General features: G+C 31.1%; 1 protein-coding gene across 1 annotated transcript; it reads right to left on the reverse strand.

The window, feature by feature from the left end:
- Positions 1-559: 559 nt before the first annotated feature.
- Positions 560-26,827, reverse strand: LOC143073195 (zwei Ig domain protein zig-8-like). Its single transcript, XM_076248550.1, has 7 exons — positions 26,119-26,827; positions 10,457-10,602; positions 9,354-9,567; positions 8,517-8,546; positions 6,453-6,734; positions 3,827-3,850; positions 560-2,755 (listed from the first exon to the last, which is right to left on the reverse strand). The coding sequence occupies exons 1-7, from the start codon at positions 26,210-26,212 to the stop codon at positions 2,625-2,627; spliced, it is 921 nt and encodes a 306-aa protein (XP_076104665.1). The 5' UTR covers positions 26,213-26,827; the 3' UTR covers positions 560-2,624.
- Between the last annotated feature and the right edge of the window lie 864 nt (positions 26,828-27,691).

Genomic DNA, 27,691 nt, shown 5'->3' on the forward strand with positions numbered 1-27,691 from the left:
TAGTTCAACAGAAAAAAGGACATTGACAAAAATGTAATGTATGCTTCTTTCGAAGGCAGATTGTGAGCGTAAATGAACGGTGACCCCATTTTTTTTATTTTATTTTTCTATAAAGTATAAGATAAAATTCATTTATAGAAAAATATAGCGAAATCCTATATTAAATAAAAAAATTCATTTAGACCCGCGAGTCCCCTTAATGCATTGGTAAATAGTATTATAATAGATTGTAATTTTAAATACAGTTTCTCACAACTCGTTATTTTTTGGGGTGACTCTTTAGTTTTATTTTATTTTATTTGGTATTAAGTTTTGAAAGGTGTATGACTTTAATAAAGCATTTGTTGTTGTTGTTTTTATTGCATATTTCTCACAAGTGGCCACCACATATTTTTTTTCTCCTTTTATTCACGGCGCTATCATGTCAATCTGTATGAATATTGTAAATGCGATGGTTCTTTTTTTATGTTCTTCTGAATACCACATTTCAATTAATGAACCATTATAATCTCTCGATCTATATATGAGTTAAATCTTCGCCAGAAATAAAAAGGATGAATTGAATAATCATACATCATTTTATTTTTATTAATTGGTTTTCAATATGAATACATGATCAAAAGTGTGACATGAAAAATATGAAATCATTACACAAATGTTGACATTTCTAATGTAATATTTATGTGAAATATGAATAATTTATTGAGATACTAGAAGCCAATAACAATATTATCTATGAAAGTAAAAAGTAAAAATGTACATAGCCTAAAGAATTCAGTACACTAGTCTGTAGGGAGTATGTCCTAGCTTGAACAATATTTGTTTGGGGTCGAATTGACCCTTAAAAATGATCCGGGATTCCCCAAGATTAGAAAGTTTTATTATATTTATCACGTCACGAAATTCTTTGGTGCTGTTTTGCATTAATGGGTGTAACCTACCTCTCTCCCCACCTGTTGCTTTGAAACATAAAATACATTATTGACTGCATTAATATTTCCAGTTTAGACTTTTTATTTGCTGTATCGATAAAATCTTAATAAAATTCTATGTTTTGTTTATGATATATGCATATATAATATACATTTGTACAATTACCCAGTAAGAAGAGAGACGCTGAGGTAATGATCTGATGGCAGTAACCCAAAGAACACAGATTTGTAGTAAATAGAGGTAGAATACTAAGAATTTAATCTTGTCATCGAACAAGGTTTACAACGCGAGAAAGTAAATAGCACATGCTTGGGGTTAATATACGCCATCAGCTGGGTCATTAGCTGCGCAATACAATTATTAATATCTATTTGGTGTAATCCTATTTTTTCATATAAAAGATAAGTATTCATCCAAAAGGTAAATTAAATTCTAACACAGGACCTTATGGAAGCAATAAAACAAACAGCATTTTTATTTAGCTTTGTTTAGTATAAATTAAATATCAACAGAAACTTCGTAATGTTTCTGACATTAAAATTATTGCATATTACAAAGCATATTTAATAATATTTCTTGGCAACAATCAAAAGGCAAAGGGGAAATATTATTATGACTATAATACAGACATGCAATATACCGATAACATTGACAATAACTTGTATAACAAATTAATAATAAAAAATATGGAATGACAGCAATTTTTAAAAATGCATAATTTACAATGCTGGAATATCACTTAAGTTTATGACAACAAAAACAATTGGACTGACGATCAAACAAAATATACAGAATATATATACTACAATATTCATCTCACTTGATAGCACTTTGATTTTAAATTTAATCTTTGGTATGTGGTAAATTAACACTTGAATAGAAAATTGTCATTTGTACGTTTCAATAATTCACGCGTGTGAATTATCTTGGGACTCGTGAATATAGTTCCATTGTAAACATAATTTTTCACAATATATCATAATGTATTACCTTACATTATCAACACAAAATTAACAAGAAAAATAATGAAAAACTAATTGTCACTGGGACTAGACTTCGACTAGTTGCATTAGTTTCAATTTTGTTTGAAATCAAACGCTGTTCTCTTTGGTACACAGACATGCAATATACCGATATCATTGACAATAACTTGTATAACACATTTCCAACCCAATGTCTGTAGATTTGTGTTTCTCCTTGTATTCGATATATAAGGAAAATATAGAACTTTATTTGTTTGTTTACATCAATTTCCTTGACAACGATGATATTTTCATTACCATCCCGATTGTAATATGAAAAATATGCTTTATTTACATGAATGACCATTGTGGTATGAGTAATGAAAATGTAAACGCATTATGAATAAAAAGCAGATTGCAAAGTAGTTTATGTTACCCGTTTGTAATGCAGACAATTAGTTTTATCAATGAGGCATAATCATAGTGTTGTATGCCAAGTTGTTATGTCCGGCAGGTGTTTTCCTTTAGTTAAGTGGCGCATACATGTACTTTGTGTTGGTGTCCATTGCACATTTTCACTTTCGGTAGCCGTATTGTTCTGTAAAATGTTTCAGAACTACCAACAAATATGGTCAATCTTATTTCAGTTTTCAGTCTGTTTTCACTCTTGAAATTGCACATTATAATCTTTACTTTGGAATTCAACGAAATCCCTGTCACATTTTGTTGTTATGAAAATATGTGTTTCAAAAGTTCAACGAAAAATGCAATAAACAGCACTGCTTTTCCATGAATACTTGCAGACGCGTTTTTCTTATCCAGTCCTTCTCTATATCCAAGTGAAGTGTCGACAAGAGTTCCTGAAATAAAACAATCAATATTGAAAGTGGACCAATTTATCCTGTCCTTAACCGTTTAATATAATGATCACAGAACATGTTTGTAAAATTGAGAATGGAAATGGAGAATGTGTCAAAGAGAGAACAACCCGACCACAGAGCAGACAACAGTAAACTGTATTCGTATAGTATGCTAACATTGCCTTTCTGACCTGCAGTCCCAAAAAGGCGCGGGCATTGAATGAGCGGGCAGTGATATTTGTATCAGTTTCCGTCCTCGTCCAAGTACTGCCGAATTCTTAAAAAAATCAAAGACAAGAATTGATGAATGGCTTCAGTGTAAAATTTCACGATGAAAAAAACAAAACTTGTACTGTTTTGTATAACATAACATTTATTTGTACTCGCTACTATGGAGACCAAAAGATCGTAAAGCATATGATTTTTCTTGTTTCTTTTAAAGAACAAATAATTTTTTGAGGACAAGGTATGTGCTTATTATTCGTTTAGTCGCATATAGAAATTTAATAAAATGTAATCCAATGAAATAATGTAAGCCCTGTTACTTCATTACTGTTTGTAGATGTTTTATGTGGTAATTTCCATATTTTGTCTTTTACGCATATACATATTTAAAACATCAATTTCAAACATCAAAAATCCAACAAATATTGACTTATAATTAGTTGTTATTTTAATATTTTGACATTTAATCATAAACAATTTCAAGAATCATTATAGAAGCTTCATAATTGATATTCTCAAATTCGAAAAAGCAACTCAAATACGCCAGCTGAATTTAGATTAACAGATCAACAACACTTCAAATGTTATTGAAATTCAAACAAGTATTGCTCATGATCATGATTATATGACACATATAAAGTCTGCGACAAAACGGATACCCATGTGTAAAAAGAAAATGACTAATCATGCAAAATGCTTTTTCTTTATTGTTCTTGAGAATTTGTCGCGTTTCAAAAGATAAAAAAAAATATTCTGAAGTGACTGACTCATAATTATCACAATCTGCATGATCTTTGGGTGACTGTTTTAATTAATGACTAAAATAATCAATTATGTGTATCTTACCCCGTTTATCTTTGTTACCAGCAGCTGAAAGAAAGAAAACCATTAAATTATGCATGATTACACGCAATCAAACATCTAATTAAATCTAAAGAAAATAAAAATTAACCAGGCAGAGAATAAATATCTTTTCTCGGTTTTCATAGCATAACACTGTTACCGGATTTGCATTTATACATGTATCTGCTTCAAGGAAATGAAATACTCAAAAAAAGTACTTATTTGATTGATAAACATTTAATATATCACCAGTCCAGCATTTCAGTACATCTGTACTGGCATGAAAATATTGTTGAAATTCTATTAATTTTTATATATTCCATAAAACTATGGTCATATAATAAATATATTTCTCTTTTTAATAATTTTTAAATACTTTCAATTCCTTGTACGTTTTTTGTTATATGGGCTCATGGAAGTATTATATTGAATATAATATACTTCCATGATTGGCTCATCAAATTTTAATGTTGCTTTTGATTTTCAAATAATGCCAGCATTACCTCGATCATTACGGAAGAGACATCGAAATGCACATATATTTATTGCAGTAAAATTGGTATTTCAGCAGATTATTTATAATGCGGAACAGACAGCTGAACTTGTAGAAAATTTAAATATAAAAGGAAAAAAACTTACAAATGTCCCGTTTAAATAGAGAAGGAAAATATATAGTGGCTACTGACTCTGAAGTTATAACTTTGAAACAAATTCCCTATAATCATTGAACGTCATTCACCGTTATATGAAGCATCAAATTAAATGATCTATTTGACATCTTATTGTATGACTATAGTAAGCTGTCTCTGATAATTGAATAAATATTGAGGGTCGTATTGCCTTGTGGAAACACAAAGAAATGATTTCTCCAAGTGCGGTAAATCGATATAAACGACCATTTGTCTTCTGAGAAACATTTCATACAAATTCCTTTATCAAGTAACAATATTTAATTCCTCTTGACACGAAATGTATTTTTTTCTTGTAGTATTTTGTTTGGCAGATGGCATGAACTCTTGGAGGAAGAAACTGGACAATTGAAATATTTGATTGTAGACGATTGCTATATTTCATCACAGACACGTCTTACATAACCGTATACGATAGAAGCTATATCTTAAGATCTGATAACGACCTATAGACAGACAATTCTATTTCTGTTCCAGCAAATATAGAACAATTATGTTGGTAACTATGATAAAACACAACCAAAATCCAATTTTATTGGGTTTATTAACCCTTTCTTTCTCACACGTTGCAAAATAATCAAAGTATAAGAGAGTTATACTGCACAATCATTCATAATTAAAGACCTCGGAATATTAAATCAACTTTCAGAACATTTTACTCCAAGAAATCAGTGAAATTTGCATTATTGAAGTAAAAGTACATTTTCTATTCCTTATTCGTATTTGGTGAGTAAAAATAGAAGGATCGTGTTTATATCACTCAGCAGATAAGTACAAACATTGTAGTATAATCAGGAACCACTCTTGCAAACACTGATAAGTATAAATTTAAGAAGATGTGGTATGATTGCCAATGAGATAACTTTCTACCAGAGACCAAATGACATAGAAATAAGCAAAGATAGGTCATGGTACGGCAATCAACAATATTAAAATGATTTGTTAATGTATGTGTTTTATTTTACATTTTTGCATTCTATATTTAAAAAATCTTCTCGTCTAAATTTCACTTATATTACAATAAAGATGTTTATGTGGAGTTAATGAAGAAATCTTATACTTTCACTGGGAATCCAACCATTGTTTCCCTAGTAATATTTTGTGGCGTTTTGTATATGTTCGCTAACTAGCACTTCATTTGCGCCAATTTGTTTTTCATTTTTCATGTTTTTCACCAAGTTCAAATATTAAAAACTATCTTTGCACAACATAGAAACGTGTTGAAATCAAAATTTAATCCAAAATTAAGAGAATGATTTGGTGCTCTACATGACTTTTGCGTAGACATTTTATAAACCTACTCAATAAGCTACATTATTTGTATTCGACTGCTTGAGATTTTCCTTGAAATGTGCAGCACAAATGAATTCAGATAGAGATAGACCTAAACGGGATTCTTATTTTAGATATGAATAAAAATAAGATGAGGGTATATTCTGATAAGACATCAACTAAATGATAAACGAAATTTCTCGACTGAGTTGCTTTACTTTGTCATTTTGTGGGGTATAATAGCTTGCCATACGCGGTATGTTTTTTACTCATTGTTGATGGTCGTACGATGATCTAAAGTTTCTAACCCTCTGAGTTATTTTGTCTCCAGTGGAGGTTCGTCTCATGGTTTAACCGCATTTTTTCATTTAACAATAGATAAGCATGAATCAATACTAAATGAGTCTAGACATTATGAATAAAATCAACAGGGACTACCGAAGATCTACACTCATTATAAGGTATAAAATATGACATATATTATGTTAAACGACGAATCATTGCTGATTTGTGTAGAGTTAAAACTTGAAAACAGATTAGTTTAATGGAAATTTGTATCCCCAATTACTTGGCTGATTTATACAAATCCGATAAGTCAAGTAAGTTATCACGTAATAAGTTCGTATAAGTCTATGAAATATAAGGAAATATATTTGAAAAAAACTTACTATTTAAAACTTGGGCGTGTTCATGTGATGTAAGAGCACCCGCACGGCACAAATAATATCCAGAATCAGCCATTTCAACCTTGTCTATGTACAAATCACTTTTAATTGATTTGCCTTTTGGTGACACAGCTTTATAAATTGTAGCTCTAGTGTTCTTTTCTAGATGATCGCCGTCCTTAAACCAAGCAATATCTTCTAGTGGCGTTGTCGCATCTGTCGCGTTACATATCATATGTAGAGTATCTCCTATTTCTACATGAAAATTGCCTGTGATCGTTATTCCTGTTTGATAAATTTGAAAATAAAATAACATGTATAATCTGCATGAAGATGTACGTTTAATGAAACAGCATTGATAATTGAATGATACTTCTTGCTGCACTGACTGTTGCATGTAAGTGTGTATTCGCATGGCGGGTGCTGCATGTATAGTAGGAGACGCTTACACTATTGAATCGTCCAATTTCGCTCCTTTTGGAGTTCATGTGATTATCTCAGTTTTATTTTGCTTATTTGATTTTTTCTTCTTAATCGATTATGTATTTTGAACTACTTCTGTCTATTAAATTTTTGTTAAAAAGAAGCGATAAAATGTAGACGTTTATCAGACAATATCAAATGATTTTGGAAATTCTTTCGAAAAAAGTCAATAGTACAAAAAGAAAAGTAACTGAATGATCTGTATAGGTTATAAACATTTAGAATATTGCAGATGGCCTCAAATAGAACAATCTTTAGCATAAATAGAACATTCGTCCAGCATGCGTTGTTCATTCAAATGCTATTAAAGTGACTTATTAATAAGATACTTGTTTCTTTAATAAATTGGTGGTATCGTCATGAATTTGCAGCACATATTTGCCACCACACATCAAGCAAGCAACACCTAGTCATTAAAACGGACGCCCAATGGTTGTAAATAATAACCCCCAAAAAACCCTAAGAAATACGAATATGGCAACGAAACAGCGAGTAATTACAGCTTTTCGTCATAATTTGTTAATATATTCCACGAAGAGTTAAATAATTGAATTTGCCTTTGTCTTTGGTACACTTAGTTATTTTAGATTGCCCTCAATATATTTACTGTGTGCTAATTTGCTCCGAAGACAACTGTAAACAAGAAAAGAAGTGTGCAATTATCCATTCTATAAAGCTAAGCTTGTACATAATTAAATTGTCTTTAATTTTAACGTTCTTGCCAAATTGACTCTCTCGTGAACTTTTCTGAAACACATTTTTCATTTTTAAAACCTAAATTTAGATAATTAAGATACAGCACGTATTAAATTCTATGTTTCTTTAATTAGAACAAATGTTAACGAATCTAAAGTCTTAAATTAAAATTGTGCACTTTGCTTTAGGTTGTAAAACTTACAACTTTGAAAAAAATAACATCATTACGGAGTGTAAAGTATTAAAAATTATTGGATTTTGATTCAATAGAGCTATCAGCCATAAGCCATCTTTATCAAAACCAAACATAGAGATATAATTTATCTACAGCGATTTTCTGATTCAGTGTTAACATGTTTTTAAACTAAATTATATTTTACTAAAATAATAAACTGCCAATATATAATATAATATATAATAATTTAGTATTTACTATATATGACTGCAATAGATAGGGTAGTGATGCATCAATGATATGAGAATTGGGTGAATTCTGATGTGCACATCGAGTTTGATATGTTAATGTTCAAAGTTTGATATTTTACACGACTTGTGGAAATTGTTTATTGGAACTCAATCTGATCATTAAAACGATGCAGGCAGGGGTTCTGTTTCCGTATTTTGTTCCAATTTAGCAATGAAATATATATATATATATTTAATGACATAACATTTAGGCTAATTTGTACATTAAATAAAATTTGACCTGTTAAGGTGTCACCAAGGAGGTAATATTATATCTAATATGACCTCCGTGGCGTCACAAACAGATTAAATATGAAGTACCAAAGTGTATACTAAGGAACATTTTGACCTTTGTATGCAGAAAACGCTATAAAATATTCTATGAACAAAATCTCATCACGATATAATAATACATAGTCTTACCTGAAGGTTCTGGTTGTATTTGTGGTCTTTCTGCAATGTTAATAGATATCTGTATATAACATTTGCATTCTAAACATATACATACTTATTGTGTTTATTATTTTAATCGATTATATTGATTATTAATTGTATGGTTGAAGTCCAGTGGCAAATATTTCTGGCATATTTAAAACTAAAACATACTTAAAGATCTGATACTGAGGATTAGCAAGTGTGTTTAGGAATTATGTTTGTTTGATGTCCTATTCAGGAAAATAAAAAATAAACATTAAATGTGATAGATATGATCTGTAATGTGATATACGGATTGGAAGTTTGGACAGTCAATGGATAATACAGGTTTCTGCATTAGAACAGACATTTATCCTTCCAACAGGCCACATGCAGACTCCTTCACGAGTTTCCGAATTTTACTCCCTCTTTCTGATCGGACTTTTCTCACATATTCTTTTTTATACATCCAACACAACCAAACGGACAACCTTCCTTTACCTGAGTTCTTCTGCCGGGTAGAGGTTGTACAGGTGACCATATTTCTAGACTCAATTCATTTTTCGAGTGGGTTAATAAAAGTAGTCACTTGTTATATTATGAAATAAAATCATGTATGGTGTATGATATATAAAGCCAAACATTTTATATATAAATAAGGAGATTATGCTGTTTAGATAAAGAACTCCATTTTACTTTGTTCGTGACTTTTTGCACTTATTTTTCATTTTCCCACCCCTAATTTCTATATATAATTTATATTCCATCTAGACCCTCACATATAGAGGTGTATTATGTCTTGTTCAACCAATTAATTCCTATCTTATCAATTAACTATATTATTACCTAGTACTTGAAGGTGGACAGTCCTCCGCAGATTTCTATCTTTTGTACTGATTTGACACTCATAGGTGCCTGAATCTGAATCTTTTGCATCTCTTATGTGCAAATTCCAGTTGTTTCTATGAATTATATGATGTATCTGAACTCTTGAGTCTGATACATACGTCATCTTTCCTACTGTTAAAGGATTCATATCTGACATTTTCCGCCATACTACCTAAAGAATAAAATATCGTATAACAATCTCAAATTTCTACTGAAACTGATATTACAATTGTTTTTAAGATACAAAATACTCTGTGTCTGTGCTTTTGTTATGAATTCAATACATTGAACTTATTTCGTAATCAACGGCTACCAAGGAGTTTTTAATTTCTTTAATATTATTGAATATATTATATATAATACATTAACAAGATATATAGGTACATATACATATTGTTTAGCTCAGTTAATCGTTTTATGTATGAAGTTTATAATGCACAATTGTATTACCAATTGTGAAAGTTCAAATAAATCAAACATCACTTATAAAGCTGTTTTATTATATAATTATCGGGATGAGTTTAAAATCATAGTATGGAACTATTTCATATAACCACTGCAATAACTGTTTAACTAGAATTTAGCAGTCGAAAACACTTAAAAGTTTAAAATTTCTACGTGTTTTATGTACATGATATGTATAAATATACAAGCATGTAGTTAGTATGATCTTTATGATGGCCTTTTTATACAAGCAAAATACAACACGGTCTTGAAGGAAAATCTGAAAGGTTTCAACAGACGAAGAAATTGATAAAGAACGATTGAAAAAAAAATGCAAAAAACACACCAAAAGCTTACAAGTTGTAATTATAGACATTTGTTTTTGTATTGATCAATGGTAGTCGGTTCTAAATGTTGACATGATCAATTTGATAGGCTACTAGTCTAAATGCCACTTGCCAAGATTATCGGTAAGATATATTTGTCATACTAACTACATGCTTGTATATTTATACCTATAGTTGCACGTTAACGCATTGAATCACAAATGCTACATATTTAAATCTGCGAAAACAATATATTTGTAAATGTGTGTAACATTAATCAATTAAACAAACCGTTTTTGTCCCCAGATTTTCTACAACGCACGTCAGTACAGCTGTATGTCCTTCAAAGACAGTGAAGTTTTGTTCTGATGGCGCAAACGATGGCTGAATTGGCACCAACTTTTCTCCATTTCTATGTCTCCCTCTTGGGTCATAACCTGCAAAAAAAAAAAAGCAGATACAAAAGAGGGACGAAAGATACCAAAGGGACAGTCAAACTCATAAATCTAAAACAAACTGACAACGCCATGGCTAAAAATGAAAAAGACTAACAAACAACAGCACACATGACACAACATAGAAAACTAAAGAATAAACAACACGAACTCCACCAAAAAATTAGAGGTGATCTCAGGTGCTCCGGAAGGGTAAGCAGATCCTGCTCCACATTTGGCACCCGTCGTGTTGCTTATGTGATAACAAATCCGTTAAATAGTCTAATTCGGTAGACATTATTGCTGGTGTCTAGCAATTATTACCAGTATTACATTAACTGTTCACTTAAAGTTGATTTACACCCCAACATAACTAAAGACATATGATTACCTACAAAGCAAACCAGACGATGTATTATAGGCTTCAAAACTCCTGAATGTAAAATTACATAGGCATGCTTTGCATTCATAACATCTAATCAAATGGAAAGATCTAAAATAATGTACTAAATTCGTCACAGATAACAAATATTTTGAACGCCAGACGCGAATTTCGTTTATAAAAGAATCATCAATGACGCTCGTATAAAAAAGTTAAATTTGCCAACAAACCATCGTAGTGCCTACACTCACCCTTTAAATGGCCTATTTTTCCTTTTCTGAGTTAGTTCTCGTAATTTGATGAGAGTAAATTCAAAATAATTCAAAAACTAACAAATAATAATTAGTTTAAAAATTATAAAGTATCAATAAAAAAAATCATAGTCCTAGAAGGAAACACAGTATTGATATCAAAAGGAAGAAGAAAAAAATGAAAGCAAAATATAAACGTTCGTTGAGTATTACACAGAAACAAAGCATCATGAATCTCGCATATATATCACCAGGGATTACTTCAGCTGTGGATAGGTAAGTTCTTAGTGAAACAATTACATGTGCAAGCAACATAAATTTGACACTAATCAAAAATATGTTAAATATGAAAACGTACTAGACTGATACAATTACTAACGACGTTTTCAACTATAGTTTTAGGTGCAATAAACTATTCCTCAACGATATCATGCTTCTCTATAATGAAATGTCACCGCTTAAACTGTGTCCAATAACAGTGATATTAGTTATTAAAGGAACCAGGGGCCGTGTCAATGAAAGTATCCTAGGATAATGTCCTAAGATATGTCTTAGGACATTATTTAGGATGGTCTTAGGACGTGTCTGAGACATGTCTTAGGATGTAAAACAAAGCTGTCTTAGGACAGTCCTAACTACGATGGTCCTAGGACCATCCTAACACATTTATTTAATTGAAAAAATATGTAGAGATTTCTATGTCATAGATTTATGGTATGTTAGTATCTACTCTTATATGTATGGAAACAATTAACGCAAAATAAAAGTTAAAGTTTTAACGTTATACTTATAAATAGGTCATAAGTTATTATACGTTATTAAATATGATAAAAGATATAAATCAATTTGATACGAAAACAAAAGTAAATAGTCACAAAACGCGATATTCGTGCTGCAATTTTAGTACATAAACTAGTTTTGTACTGAGGTCCACTCGATTTCCTTACTTGTATCGAATCAGGATTATTTAAAAAAAAAAAAAAAAAGAAAAAAAAAGTCAACTTTTTACCATATTTAAATTAATACAAATGTATTGCACCGTTTTGGTTAGTCGCAAAATATGTTGCTTATAATGATAGTATTTTTTAGGCTTCAAAATAAACAGCACAGAATAATTAAATGTAATACAATTGAATCTTTAACAAATATTGAAAATATTTTGTTTTATCAATTCAATTCTAATAACAGTATGATAGTTTAATATTGTATTAGTATTTTTAGTATTGAGTTTGTGCTATATTTGTTGTTTTTATTACGTTTTATGACATTGTAACCTTTAGGACTATCCTAAGACACCTATTTGTATATCCTAACTTTAGGACCAAAATTAGGACATATCTTATTTTATGAGACTTTCGTTAACCTGACTTAGGACTAAGACGTGTCCTAAGACCATCCTAAGACATGTCCCAGTCCTAGGACAGCTTCGTTGACACGGCTCCAGGCTTATAATTTAATACGCCAGACGCGCGTTTCGTCTACACAAGACTCATAGTCATCAGTGACGCTCATATCAAAATAATTATAAAGCAAATTAAGTACAAAGTGGAAGAGCATTGAAGAACAAAAAATTGGGTATATAATCTGTTATTTAAAAAAAAATAATAATAAAATAAGAAACCTCTATTTCTCAATTTTTGGTCTTCGTTTAATGAACGATGCCTTCAAATACTAAAAAAAGTAAGAGTTTCAAGGACACGTGTTTGTATAACGCTGTCCAAACAAATTAGCATTTTTATCATAATAAGAGAGCAAGAGTGTTTCATAATCGTTGTCCAGACACATTAGCATCTTCTATGAAGACAACAATAAGGTACTAATTAATTAATTGACAACATTCATTGATATAAACAGACAATTAGCTCTCGGATTAATTGTCAATAACTATGTTCCCTAACGTTTTTGGCAGTGTAACACCACGGGCGAAGACAACATATAAAATATTAACATTCCTTGTTCGTCTGGTTTGCTTTGTAGGTAATCATATGTCTTAAGTTATGTTGGGGTGTAAATCAACTTTAAGTGAACAGCTAATGCAATACTGGTAATAATTGCAAGACACCACCAATAAATCAATGCTTCCCATTCAGAATACTATGAGCTGATAATATAACACTCAAAGCATATATAACCCAGTGCTTCCAAAATTTTTGAACTTAAAGTACTTTATCACAGAAAGAAAACCACCATACAACCACATAAAGAAAACCACCACACAATCACAGAATAATATGCCTTAAACACAAACTGATATTGCAGATTGTTTTATGTCCCTTTTATTGATTGCATAGATGTATGTAACAAGATATACTCGAGAAGCTAACAATGTATGCCATCGGTAGGTTCTACAAGTAAGTCGACCGTAATGAAAAGGGTAGATTTTGACTGTCAATTGAAAAATAAGTCTTAGAGCTTATATTCGGATAGGTAATTTTTTTCAATGTAAAGGGCCACGAATGCTCCACTTTGGTAAGGGTTCACTGGGTTCATTCTAGCATTGGAAAAGTTACTCTGATGGTCATATATATATATATAAACCATAGTCAACCCAGCACAAATTATGGTATATCAATGTACCCTGTTTCTCACTTAAACGACACTTTGTATCTGATGATTCAAAGACCATGTCGGTTTCTGTTCCGAGAGTATAAAATGTAAAATTCACAAAAATACTGAACTCCGATGAAAATTCAAAACGGAAAGTTCCTAATCAAATGACAAAATCAAAAGATAAAACAAATCAAACCAATGACCAACTGTCAAATTCCCGACTTGGTACAGACATTTATAAAAATGTAACATATATAATATTTATGTAGGTATCCGTCATCCACAAATTGTTTCGTATCTGTCAGTATAAACGGTATATGTAATAATTATTGATAGAATGATCTTGTCAATGAATAACGAATTAAACCATTCTTAAAAACGTGGTTAGTCTAAACTATATTCGAACCTGCATAAGTGAGTGAAGATATGTTAGCAAAATTGCTACATGAATATTTTCTCTTTTTCGAGGATTAACTGATTTTTTTTAAATATTTTTTTTTCGATGCAACACAAATAGGTGGTGATTAACTTTTGGCGGACTGTATATACTAGTAAATAAAATGAAAACAGCTCTTTATAAATTGTACGTTTTTCTGCATTTACGCTGAAAGCCAAACATTTGAAAGTCAAGGGCGTATATAAGTACCGACACACGCGAGTAGCTAAATGACCAACAAAAGATCTTTGCCTAAGAAAGTCGCAAAATTCATATCATAAAATAGTTATATAATTAATTGCTGGTTTTGGAAAGTTCAAAAATTCAATTTTTAAAAGGTTATCGATTTGTTAAGGCATTAAGATGTTAAAATTTCGATCCAATTCCATACAGTAGAAATCCCTAAATTGGTATCAATGCCATTCAACTGTTGTCTTGTAGTTGATCCATGATATTTGACATGGCTTACTTCAGTGTATATCAGCAATCCCCTTTCGAGTACGACAAACTTGAATCCAATAATAATATCCTTTCAAACACATCCCCATTATCAAGTCAATTTTCTGGTGACAAATGAACTTGTTTAAAGTATTCGTTACTTTTTATTGGATGTAAAATCTTTAATACGCAGTCTAAGTGTTACTTAATCAATGAAATAAATATAATCTTATATTTGTATTGCCACACTTTAGATCTATACTTTATTTTTTTATATAGATTAGACCGTTGGTTTTCCCCTTTGAATGATTTTACACTAGTAATTTTTGGGCCCTTTATAGCTTGCTGTTCGATGTGAATCAAGGCTCCGTGTTGAAGACCGTACCTTGACCTATAACGGTTTACTTTTATAAATTGTGACTTGGATGGAGAGTTGTCTCATTGGCACTCATACCACATCTTCCTATGTCTATATAATATGATATCGCATGAACAAACGTAAATGGATATGGTTTATAATGTTTATAAATCCTTATACATTGTGTATTAAAAACAATAGCTCCAGAACAGGGCGGTAATGTAGCATACATTCTCCACACACTGTGATTGTCCACAATTTGTCAGGTATTTTTAATATCCTGCTAAAGACTAAAGACGCAATACAGAGCAGGTAAAGTGATTTATTTAGGTATAAGAAAATCTTTTAGAATGAAATTAACATGTCTGCCTTTTTTGATATATCAATAAAAAAATTTCCACAAAAACTTGTTATGCCCCTCAAAAACCCCTTCTTTTTAAATTTAATATTCATAATAAAAAGTATATATTTATTTTGTTCAATGATAGTGAATTTTTCTACCTCATTGTATATACAAGGTCTATTGAGATCACAAAGTCAACAAGCAATATAGATAGGTGTTAAAAACATATTAAAACAGTTATACGCATGGTTTATTTATATTTATAAATATCTAAATGGATGAACAGTTATCTAAATAACTAATATTTAAATAGTGTAATGACGATGAGTGAGCAAAATTGTAAAGGAATATATGCATATGAAATTTAGCTAGACCTTTTAAAAAAGCTCGTTCCAGTTCATTTAAAAGAAGACCAGAAAAAACATCTTTAAAAAACAGATTTCGATAATCATTACATTACAAATTGGGTGGAATAGATAGTGATAAAATTGAGAATGGAAATGGGGAATGTGCCAAAGAGACAACAATCCGACCATAGAAAGTCACCAACAGGTCTTCAATGTAGCGAGAAATTCCCGCACCCGGAGGCGTCCTTCAACTGGCCCCTAAACAAATATATACTAGTTCAGTGATAATGAACGCCATACTAATTTCCAAATTGTACACAAGAAACCAAAATTAAAATAATACAAGACTAACAAAGGCCAGAGGCTCCTGACTTGGGACAGGCGCAAAAATGCGGCGGGGTTAAACATGTTTGTGAGATCTCAACCCTCTCCCTATACCTCTAGCCAATGTAGAAAAGTAGACGTCCTTTGGCTCACCATGACCTAAATGACTACAATCTATTATAATGAATTCCCGCCTATCATCTTAAACTTAAACAAGGAACATGTATAGTTTGATTTAAGGCAAACTTGGGCTGAAAAATTGTTAGAAAATTGTATAAGTCATAAAGTTGTTGTCAGGATAGCCGAAACACATGCAAAAATGTAACATGGCGTAAGAATAATTATATAGATGTAATTCATAACAACTACCATACTGGTGTCAAATATAATCGAAATACACTTTAGGTCGTAATCTTACTTGGTACTAAACAAACCAGAGAAAAAAACTAAAAAAAAAACACTATAGTAAACTAACCAGAATATCATTGAAAATATAATATCTGAAATAAATATTGACTTTTATCAAACTTTATATAAAACCAAATTAAAAGCGTGTTTTGAGCAAAACTTTCATTGCTTCTTTGGAAAATAAGGTAGGTATGTTGGATTTTATTTTCTACATTCAATATTTCTACTTTCAGTGGAGACCACCTGCAATTTCATAAAAATTCACAACCAAAACTGTCAATTATAACATTTAGAGTACGGATTGTCAGACATACAAATAGGATAAGCTCGGAAAACCACTAGCCCATGTTGTTTTTAAAGTTTTGTACCATATATTCGGAGATGGTATATTTTATTCCTCATGTTTAAATTGAGAAAAAATCACCGTAAAAATACCCAATCAAGAATACTTGAAAAGATCTAATTTTACCAGAAAGTTCTCAGAGAAATCATATGAGATCGATCATTGATTGTTGGTGTTAAACGCCATCGTAGCTCTCTTGGCATTTTCATGACAACCAGTTTTTTATTAACGAAGGACGCAGAATACACAGAATGAAATTCAAAACAGTGTAGCTGTGGCCATTGATTGACACATTAAAATCATCCATTGACTGGGACAATTTAGGTGAACGTTTGTATGTAACGACCAATGCTCACTATGTACTTTTTAAAGACACTTAAACTATGGGGTCACCAAAGGTTCTCAACACCTAAATACAGTAATTCGAAAAATTAATCAGAAATAACACGATATTTTGATTTATATCAATTATATAAATCAAAACACAAAGGTTATTCCTGAATAATTTAATTTTGGATGTAACGCGTCTTCTGATTGGCTGGCGTTATTTTGTTATGAGCCCATAGACATAAGTTAGTCATGTGACCGTGACGTCATCAACGTTTTTTCATGGTTTTCTACGGTTTAAAATGAAATTTAGAATTAAATTATAAGAAATGACTGTAATATTTTTTCTGTCTATTCGAAATAACATAAAAAAATGTGGTGCACACTGTTAAATAACCCGCTACGCGCGTTATTCAGTGTGCACCAAATTTTTAATGTTATTTCTTCATAGACAGAAAAAATATTACAGTCATTCCTTAATTAATTTTTCGAATTATTTTATAATTAAAGGCGTTAAGAAACCTTTGGTGACCCCACAGTTTAAATGTCTATCGTAGGTACGTCGATCGTGAACAGTGGTCGTTACAGACAAACGTTCACGTAAATTGTCCCAGTCAATGGATGATTTTAATGTGTCAATCAATGGCCACAGCTACACTGTTTTGAATTTCATTCTAAAATGAAGCAAAAACCTTCGGCTTGAAAAATTGCAATCCTATAGTGAATTGTAGTAGACCACACGTGAACACGATTAGTTATAAAAATAGAACTACTTAGACCAGTCGACCATGGAGGCACTCAAAACCCATGAGAGTACAACAATAATTGTCTGGATTTAAGGACAATAGCAGTTTGTTTCATCTAAAAAAAAATCATTGTTTATCCTTATAAAGAGACGACGGACAGTATCAGTTAAGTTATAACGGTCAAACAAATTAGAACATCATTTAAACAAATTAGCAAACACTGCTACATTAAGCCAGTAGAGAACAACTGTAGTAATAATTTAGTAATGGTGGTCAAACAAATAAGAAGAAATTTTTTTTTGTTTGAAAACGAAACAGAATTTTCCCCTTTTTACTTTCTTATAAAGGTTAACAGAACATTGTTGGAGGAGTGACTGTTATACAACTGATGCATAAAGCCACTCATAAATATACTTGATTTATAAATTATTGTACACAATTATTGACTATTATATATGATATACATGTAGTAATGCTTCACAAAAGCATATAAAGGTAAACGGAACATCTTTGTTTTCTTTGACACTAAGTGTGCTAAAGTAAACGTAATTGTTGTTGTATCTTTATACGCGTTAAATGTATATAGTGTGACAATTTGAATGCAAACAATATAGAAAACAATCAATTGTTTTTTCAGTGAACTGTCAAAGCCAAGACTGTTGTATAATTTGTAATTGTCACATATTTGTATAACTATCTGATAATCAGAGTCGATTAGAAACTGTTCTTTCTACTAAGAACGACACATGAAAGCATTTGGAAACATGTGCCATCTGGGTTTTTATTGCTTTGGTTAATTTATATAATCCAAACTTGCATATAAACGAGAATACACCATTAGGTTCAATCTCAGGAATCTGGCATATTCGACGTAAAAAAGGGAGGAAAAATACCAAGAGGCCATTAGCTTGTGCATACTGCTTCACTGACATGGGAGAATAACAGATGATGATATGATAGATGGTAGTGAAAAGTTAGATGCATATTAAGGACGAGAACATTTTACTGCGATATGAATATGAACCCTGCTTTATATTAGACCAACACGTGGATTTTTATGTGCTAGCTCACAAGGTAACAGTCATAAAATGACATGTTTCTATACCCGGAAAATCTTTCCGATTACGAGTTGACTTGACTTAGACTTACTTCTTAATGCCACGTGCTAAGCGGAGAAGCAGCGAATACAAATTGAGATTAATAGTTGCATGTAGGCTGTAGAATGAGTCTTTGCTAAGCAAATTAGCTTTGAAAATAATCATTGTCACATTGGAGATTTTGACTATTTTCCCTACACTTTTGTGACTGTACGTCGGGATAAACTTCTTACAACTTCATGAACGGATCTGGAAGACATGGTTTTGTGCAAAGCTGAGAGTAAAATTGGAGAGATGTTTACGCGACAGCAAACGTTTAGATGATCAAACATGTATAGAACTAATTGCATAACAGTGTGGTCGACAGTAAAACGTTTGTAGGTTGTAACTTGTTTGTCAACGGCTATGATTTTATGCTCACCCAGTCTGTCAGAGGCCTTCCAGTGGGGATTGAAATATTCACTTGTTACACATTCCGATACATAAAATGAAACTTTCTTTTTACAAAGCTTGAAAGGAATTTGTTTTAAATATTTATTATAATCATCACATACAACTGTGTCATTTATAAGAATAATAATGTTCAGAGATGATATTATTTAATAATAATAAAAAAAAATTAGGTTTATCCATTGTAAAAAAACTATTAAGTTGATGGGGTTAATTCACAAAATATCTCATTGATTAAGAGCACAACTACTTCTACGGTGTGATCATTTAAGAATGGCCTACTATTTATTCAATGCGTATACATGTGGGTTTTGTTTGTGAAGAGTTCTGGATAATTTAAAAATCATTTGATTTCTTTGTTTAATACCATAAAACGATTCATTCTTTCAGATATTTGTCACTTTGCCTTATCTTCAAGTCCAACACAATTTCTCACGTTTCTTACAAAACTTATATTCTTGTGATGTATTCTTTTGTTGAAAAAAAATGTATAGATATAGATAGATATAGGAAGATGTGGTATGAGTGCCACAACTCTCCTCCCAAGTAATAATTCATAAAAGTAAACCATTATAGGTCAAGGTACGACCTGCAACACGGAACCTTGGCTCACACCGAACAGCAAGTTATAGAGGGCCCCAAAACTACTAGTGTAAAACCATTCAAACGGGAAAACCAACGAGAAACGAAAAACAGATATGAACTACATAAACAGACGACATCATGCATTGTAACTTTTAAAGCCAATTAAGTAGAAAAAATAATCTGAAAGAACGTGCGATATCATATTAGGAAAATTGATGGTCAAACCATAACAAAAAATCAAGTAAAGAATTTTAAGTATTCAACCTTTATAGCTTGCTGTTCGGTGTGAGCCAAGACTCCGTGTTGTAGGCCATTTTTATTTATTTTCAAATTACAAAGGTTATTCCTGATTAGTATTTTTAATTATTTTATTTAGGCGTTTAAAACCTTTGGTGACCTCACAGTTTAAATTTCTATGATAAGTACGTCGTGAGCAGTGGGCATTACAGACGAACGTTCACCTAATTTTCCCCAGTCAATGAATGGCCATAGCTACACTGTTATGAATTTCATTCTAAGTTTTGGAGTATGAAGAATTTTAGCCAGAGTTGTTTATCCTATTAGACCGCATACAAAATCTTCTAATTGGAATAGCATGCACGTCCACAGTCATATGTCAACAAAAACTGCAGCCAACATAACACAAAGTGGTCACTGCACAACCTGCAGGAATTAACAGGCACCCACTTTACATATATTGACCTATAACTGACACAGGATATTATTAGCTGAGCACAGATGACCTTTGATAGAATATCAGAATCCCATCGTTGATATCAAAGAAGATGAGAAGACAAGCATGTTAATATGTATATGAAAGAAGAAGCAAGATCAACACAGGCAGATAAATGAAAATATGCAAAATATATCAAATCTATCTGAATCACTAGGCTTAGAAAGGCAGAACGTTTGATTATAGTTCAAATTCCTTATTTAAATTGCATAAAATAAAACTATGGTAAAAGCTTAAAAACAAAAAAAAAGCCAAATAATAACTGTCTGATAAAATGCTTTGAGGTACTGGCACAGTTTTTATTTAGAAGTCCTCTTCCAATTAAATAACGGTTGAAGTAGTTCCAAAGCGGTTTAATACTACTTAATGAGTATCATAGGAAAGACATGATTTTGGTAGATGCCAATCTATAATCAGCACGATATTCATATTACTTAAGAAAGTAAAAGTAAATTTAAAGCTATACATTTCGAGGGATCAATATTTCTCCCGATATATATAATAGTTCAGTAATTCGCAACATTAGATTTACACAGTAATGAATAAATGTTGTCAAGTAACACAGTTATTTAAAAGAAATGCACTGAATGTTCATTATATTACAACATAAGATGTTCAGGACCCCAGAAGAAGTACCCAAATTCGAATGATCCAATATTTAAGTCGATTATCTGATAAAATGTTTATCATTTCTGGCATTAAGAACGGGCAAAGAAAAATGTATGAAATAAAATGAATGATCTTTTGAAAACACTGCATACATGCTACAAAACATCAATAATGTTTAACGTTAGTCTCAAAACAATTTCATAATCTAACTTTTACAGCACGTTTTTTTTTCACTCAAAAAGTTGAGAAAAACATTTTTTAACATTCTATAAATGAATGACACAGTCAATAATAGAAGTCTGTGTCAATAAAAGTGCCAACTAAGAGAAAGACTGAGTATCTACATCTATTCTCCAAACACTTCAGGAATTGATTGTCTTGATTCGATCGTCCGAAGCAACAATGAAGATATTTCTCACTTTCAAATACCGGAACCCTATTGCTTTAACTACACTTTTTACTTATTGTAGCTTCGGCGGATACCAGGAACTGTTGAGAATATGTAGATTTAAATGATTGATAACGGTGTCCAATCAATTTATTTTTATTGAGCCCATCCATGTGGATGGACATGAAATAAACTGCATAAATGATTACAGATTATACCTGATTGATGTGGTTTCCGATATGTTGCTATCACTCAATCACCTTGATCCCCTTTGTTTGAATTATATTTCAATTTAGCCCAGAGTCTTTCATTATTCATATGATCAAATGTTCAAACGTTTAGAAATTTCATATTTATGGAAGAAAGAATATTTCTGATAAAGATCTGTTTAATTACGCTTTTATGCTGTGCTTGTAATTAGTTTAACTTCGTCTCTGTAATTCAAATGTGAATGTCTGAAAGCTTAATTTAGAGTAAACAGAATTTCTGCATAAAATGTAGCTAGACAAACGGTACATATATTTACCAATATTTGAGCAAGTGGTCAACCTTACGATTTTATTATTTACATGTACAAATTAAAAAGCCAGTTTTATTTCGACCGACTAAAGAATATTTATATGGAAGCTTACACGGGTGCGATTTAGCGTTTAATGACCTGGAACTATTTCGTCTTAGTCAGGTATTGGTAGTTCCATAGGGAACGAGGAAACGATTTCCTGCCGTCTGTCATTGAATTTCAAGCACACGCAATTACCAACGTTGTTATTCCTAAACAGCTGTTATTGTGATGTGTCATTATTATTAAAAAGAGTCAAAACGACACCATAAATATTAAACTGAGAACAAAGTACTTAAAAAATAAATCGATGGCTATTAGTGAGATTTACGACTTTAAGACTTTTTGCAATTACATAATGGTTTTTTACCTTCGTTAATTGATAAGGTAAAAAGTGCTTCTTTGCGTACGATCTGTTAACAAGTGAGATAAATGAAACATTGAAGGAGAATTGTCAAATTAAACAGCAATCAATTGATGCAGTTACAACTTAAAAATAGATCATCAAAATGTCAACAAAAATAAGACTTTAGAAAAATTAAAAATTAAAATTACACCATAATAAATAATTTTAGACAGTAGACTGATTTTATCGAACTCATAGAATCCCATATATAAAATTAATATTACCTAGCAAGTAGTACATGCCAAACCAACTTTGTCGAATATGAGGTCGAATATAGAGGACACTTTACACACGAAGAGACAAACATATAGTAATAGAACATGTGTAAATGACAACAAAAACTGACATTGAACAAACACAAAAAATGCAAGCATTGACAATACAATTTTCTAGCCGAAACAGGGAGTGGGATCAAATGATCAGGGAGATTATACCAAGGCGAAAATCAAAATTATAAGTTGAAGAGATAAAAGCAACACTATGACCCCTCCTCCAATAAATATGTCGAAACGGCAAACGCTACATAGATATTTACAAAACACTTCACAAAATATACGACAACTTGGGCATATCAATGATCATCTGTGATACAAATATTCCATAATGATCAAACAAATGGTGAATGTGTTTCTCAACTTTAGAAGGGATAACTAAGATTCACCAATAGGAACCCCTTGGTTCGATAACTTTCTGTAAGCAGCAACACCCTATCAACTAAATGATGATAGGAAATGCCAGCTCTGGAAAATCGTTTAAACTGTGACATATATAATCCAGATATAGTACTTGCTTGAAAATGGCTATATACATAGAAACGTAAAGTTCACAATTAGAAATCTTCGTTTACATCTTTTGTCGCGTCATAGTACTATATCTAGCTTTGCATTCGACTCCCGTACCATTTTCTAGTGGTCTAAGCCGATAGTCAATCATATTCGGAAAGAGACAAAGCAGCTCATTAGGGAAAACGTCTACGATCAGTTATGACACACTCACCCCGAAACATTTTTCAAGAACTTTAGTAGTTGAAAGTTTACTGTAATGACCACGTCGAAATCTGACGCTCTAAATAGATTCTAAAATCTGAATGTACATATACGGTTGTTTAGTCATTGACCAGACTTACAAGTAAATATTTATCAGTATACCCAATCAATACTTTATACAGTTAAAAGAAGTAACCCAAAACTTCTCATAAAATGTAAACAGTTAAAAATAATGAAAGAAAAATTAGAAGACTCCTATGGATAGAAGTATCCAATAATGACAATGGGTTTACTGCTTTACACCTGCTTCACCCATTACCTTCAATTTAACGTCAGATTAAAATAAATAGGAAGAAGTAATTATTAAGTCATAAAAAAGACCTTAAGCGTTTTATTTGCTATTTCGTGATACAGATTAGTTCAGATTAAATCGATTATGGTAAACCGACTTTGATTAATTTTAGGGGTGGTCAATAAGACTAACTACTATACCTTAAATTTTATACATTTGTAGAACAGATGAGACTTTATATTGCATTCTTTCAAAATTCGCAGTGACATTCATACATAGTGGTCCATCATATAAATAAATGGTAGTGAAAAATACCGGGGTTCATAAAATAGGCCTTTTCCTATGCTTTAAGTACAAATACCAAACAAACGTTCAGTTTGCGACAACATTCTCAGTCTAAACATCTCATTAAACACACGTTAAAGTATCAATTTGTCGATCAATATACATCTTATTACATATTTTCAATTTTTATTGAAGTTTATTAGATGACTTTCAAATAATTCAATATTCTTTTGATACATAATACTTTCAATAGTCTTTTGATACATAATACTATGAACAAAGACCTTACACTTGTTTCAGACAAAACAAAACTTGCACCAAGAAATGTATATATTACACAGCATCATTTAAAACCAGTTAAATAAAAAAATATTCAGACACGAACACGATAAATGACTTTATATTGCTTATCTTGCAGCTCTTAATCAGACTAACATTTTGCAAAGTTTACATGCAACTTAAAATATGGAGAGGACGTCCTACCAAAATTAATCGTCTCGAACCAAAAAGCGACCAAATGCATATGAAAAAAACCCAGACAATTGAACAGTCAAATAACCTAGATGAACGCGTTGTGGAAAAAAGTATCAGCCAAGTAACCTAGATGAATGCGTTTTGGAAAAAAAAATCTATCTTTTTTTTTTCTCCAAAAAGAGTTTCAAAATCCCTGTCAGTCAATAATGTGTCTTGCACTCATAAGAACAATTCTAATCAAGACTGATTACAATGAGTTTCAGTTGGACAATAAAAACAGTGGTATTTGAAAAAAAAAAACCATAAAAAGGGGCCTGTTATAGCTAATTTTCATTGTATTGGTTTTTGCTCATTATCGAAGGTCGATAACTTAAGTTATTAGGACTTAGATTCACGTCAATTTGACTTTCTTTGATATTTGTCTCATTAGCAATCATATCACATCGCCTTATTTATATTAGAAATTGAAAATACTTGATAATCAGCTCATCACACACCCCCTGGATAGTAAGATCTCTAAATACAACAGATAGTATTCTCAACAAGTACTCCAATGCTTTATAGTATTTGTCTTGGATCTATATTAAGTGCAAAAGAATTAAAGTAGGCTATTTAAAACATGCAATCTACTCAAATAAATCATATCCTTGGTGTGGGGAGATATAAAAATGTGCATAAATCTCTAAATAACAGCAAATATCAAAGTTGTTATTTGCATATCGTAACATAATGACAAATTAAATTGTCACAACCCACTATAAATCTTAGTTATATTTCAATTACAGGCTTTTAAAAGGCTTTAAATTGAAATTGATAAGGTATTAAATGGTTATTGTAGGCATATTTAGATACCGATGCTGAATAAAATGTTACATCTTCTAACTAAAATGTCATCATATGCACTCAGTAAAGTTCAGTATTAAGTTTGACAGATATGTTAATGTGGTAATATTTCCGCTTGCTTGCACCCTGAGTTTGAAAAAGTTACTCTCATAAAATTTTTAGAATTTATAAGTTTAGAATTTTGATTGTTAAAAATGATTCCGGTTTGCTCATGTTTTATATAATGCATGTTATAAATCCAGTTTATCTGGGTCTATAAACAGGTTATTTAAATAACGATAAATCATGTCTCGCTATTTGCACTCTTAAGAAAAGTTAAGAAAACTCATATTTGATTTCTTCAAAAGTATTCTTTTTTATGTTAATTATATTAATAATTGATATTTGATTTAAAACTGAAAATAGATGTAATTCGTGACAAATGAAGAAAATAAAAGTAAGCCAAGGTGCTTGAATACTTTTGACAGCTAGGATTTCAAATACCTATAAGTGTTCAACTTTATAGTAAAATATCATATATGTAAAATATATGTAAAAGTTGCTAATTTCTTTCACTCACCTTCTGTATATCCCAATAGAAGTGTCCATATGATCCAATTCCAAAAGTTACAAAGAAAATGGCATATAGAGTAGTTTTTCTTGCATCTGCACATTTTTATTTATTTATTTATTTGTTCTCCAATAACCTTTACCTACATATTATAAGACTTGTAACTTCTAACTACATTATTCCCGACGCCAAGATTTCCGCGTTAATGTCAAATCGTCTTATACTTAATCTACTAAATAACGTAAATATTTCTCTATTCCATGTCTTAATTATAACTCTTCATACAATATATCCACCTTGAATATTACACAAATATTATTTAAACTAATATATTATTCCCACATATTAAATAGTTCAGGCTTTCCTTCTTGCGTTAACTGTCACAATTTTTTATGCAACGATAAACAGATTAGCATAGTAAACCTATTTCAAACAGAAAATTCTTCGTTCGGGATGTTTTTTAATTCCTTCTCGTTCGTAGTACTACTTTTAAAACAATACGTTTCAATGCATTTATTGTAAGTATACTTTACAACTGAAATGAAACACACATACTGTAGGTAAATATCCACAAATCTTCCTATCAATAAGGCGAGTTATTCAGCGACTATATAGGTAAAGTGGTTTGTGATTATGCTTTGATCATGGGAATTGTTCGTATAACTGGAATTAATCAATTTATGATAGAAATCGGCTATGCTCGATGAATGAAAACAACCCGAAAAACAATTTATTTGAGTCACCCAATGAACAGATCTGAAAATAGAATTTTATTGAGCGTTTACACCGACTCAGGATCCGCCTATTCTCCGCCTCTTGAATTAACTTAAAAAAGACCCAACAATTTGTTTGCAGTAACCAAAGGTTTGAAATATTGATTTTAATAAAAAAAAAAATATATTTTCAACTTCTTAGAGATTTTTGTTACACAGTTCTTTTTTCTTTTCGAAATTACCTAAAATTGCAAATACAATAGAAGTATCTGAAAACGTGAATTTGAACATATTGTCACATCTGTTCAATTAAGGTCTAAAAGAATAATTGATTGAAGTGTCATTTCGGAACAAATTAAAACAATATAAATATTTGATGAAGGTTATTTTATCTTCTTGTGTTTCATTGTAATGACAATTAAGGATGTTTTAAACTACAAGGTCATGAAACTGGGGACGTGGTCATTTTTACCTGTTTACACATTGTTGAAGTAATTTATGAAACAGATTTAACATATTAGACATTTATTAATGTTATTTAAAATCTTCCTAACATGCTTTATAACACTACATTCGTTTTTTTGTAATAAATAATCAGAATTATATAGTAAATATAAGGTAAATGGGTCGTTGGCATATGTCCGAAAAGGTTGAAAGGGGTCAAACAAATTTAACATATATATCATAAAAAAACAAGTCTGGAGACATTTTTGTATGAAATGATGTTACTTCCCCTCATGATGGTTCATCGATCCAAACGTTCTTAAGAGGTTTAAGTTGGGAAGCGTTCTTAACCAAATCAGGTAGAAAAAGAATAGCAGACGTTAGTTTCGTCACTTCGAGGCTCTGGATGATGATTTTTCAACCTA

The sequence above is a fragment of the Mytilus galloprovincialis genome, chromosome 4, assembly GCF_965363235.1.
Source record: "Mytilus galloprovincialis chromosome 4, xbMytGall1.hap1.1, whole genome shotgun sequence".
In the NCBI taxonomy this organism is placed as follows: Eukaryota; Metazoa; Mollusca; class Bivalvia; order Mytilida; family Mytilidae; genus Mytilus; species Mytilus galloprovincialis.

Excerpts from the sequence above, each read along its gene's own strand:
- LOC143073195 (XM_076248550.1), bottom strand. The coding sequence starts at position 26,212 with ATGTGCAGATGCAAGAAAAACTACTCTATATGCCATTTTCTTTGTAAC. Across the intron at positions 9,568-10,456 it reads AAAATCTGGGGACAAAAACG|GTAGTATGGCGGAAAATGTC; the intron begins GTTTGTTTAATT and ends TTTATTCTTTAG. Across the intron at positions 3,851-6,452 it reads ACACGCCCAAGTTTTAAATA|CTGCTGGTAACAAAGATAAA; the intron begins GTAAGTTTTTTT and ends TCTTTCTTTCAG.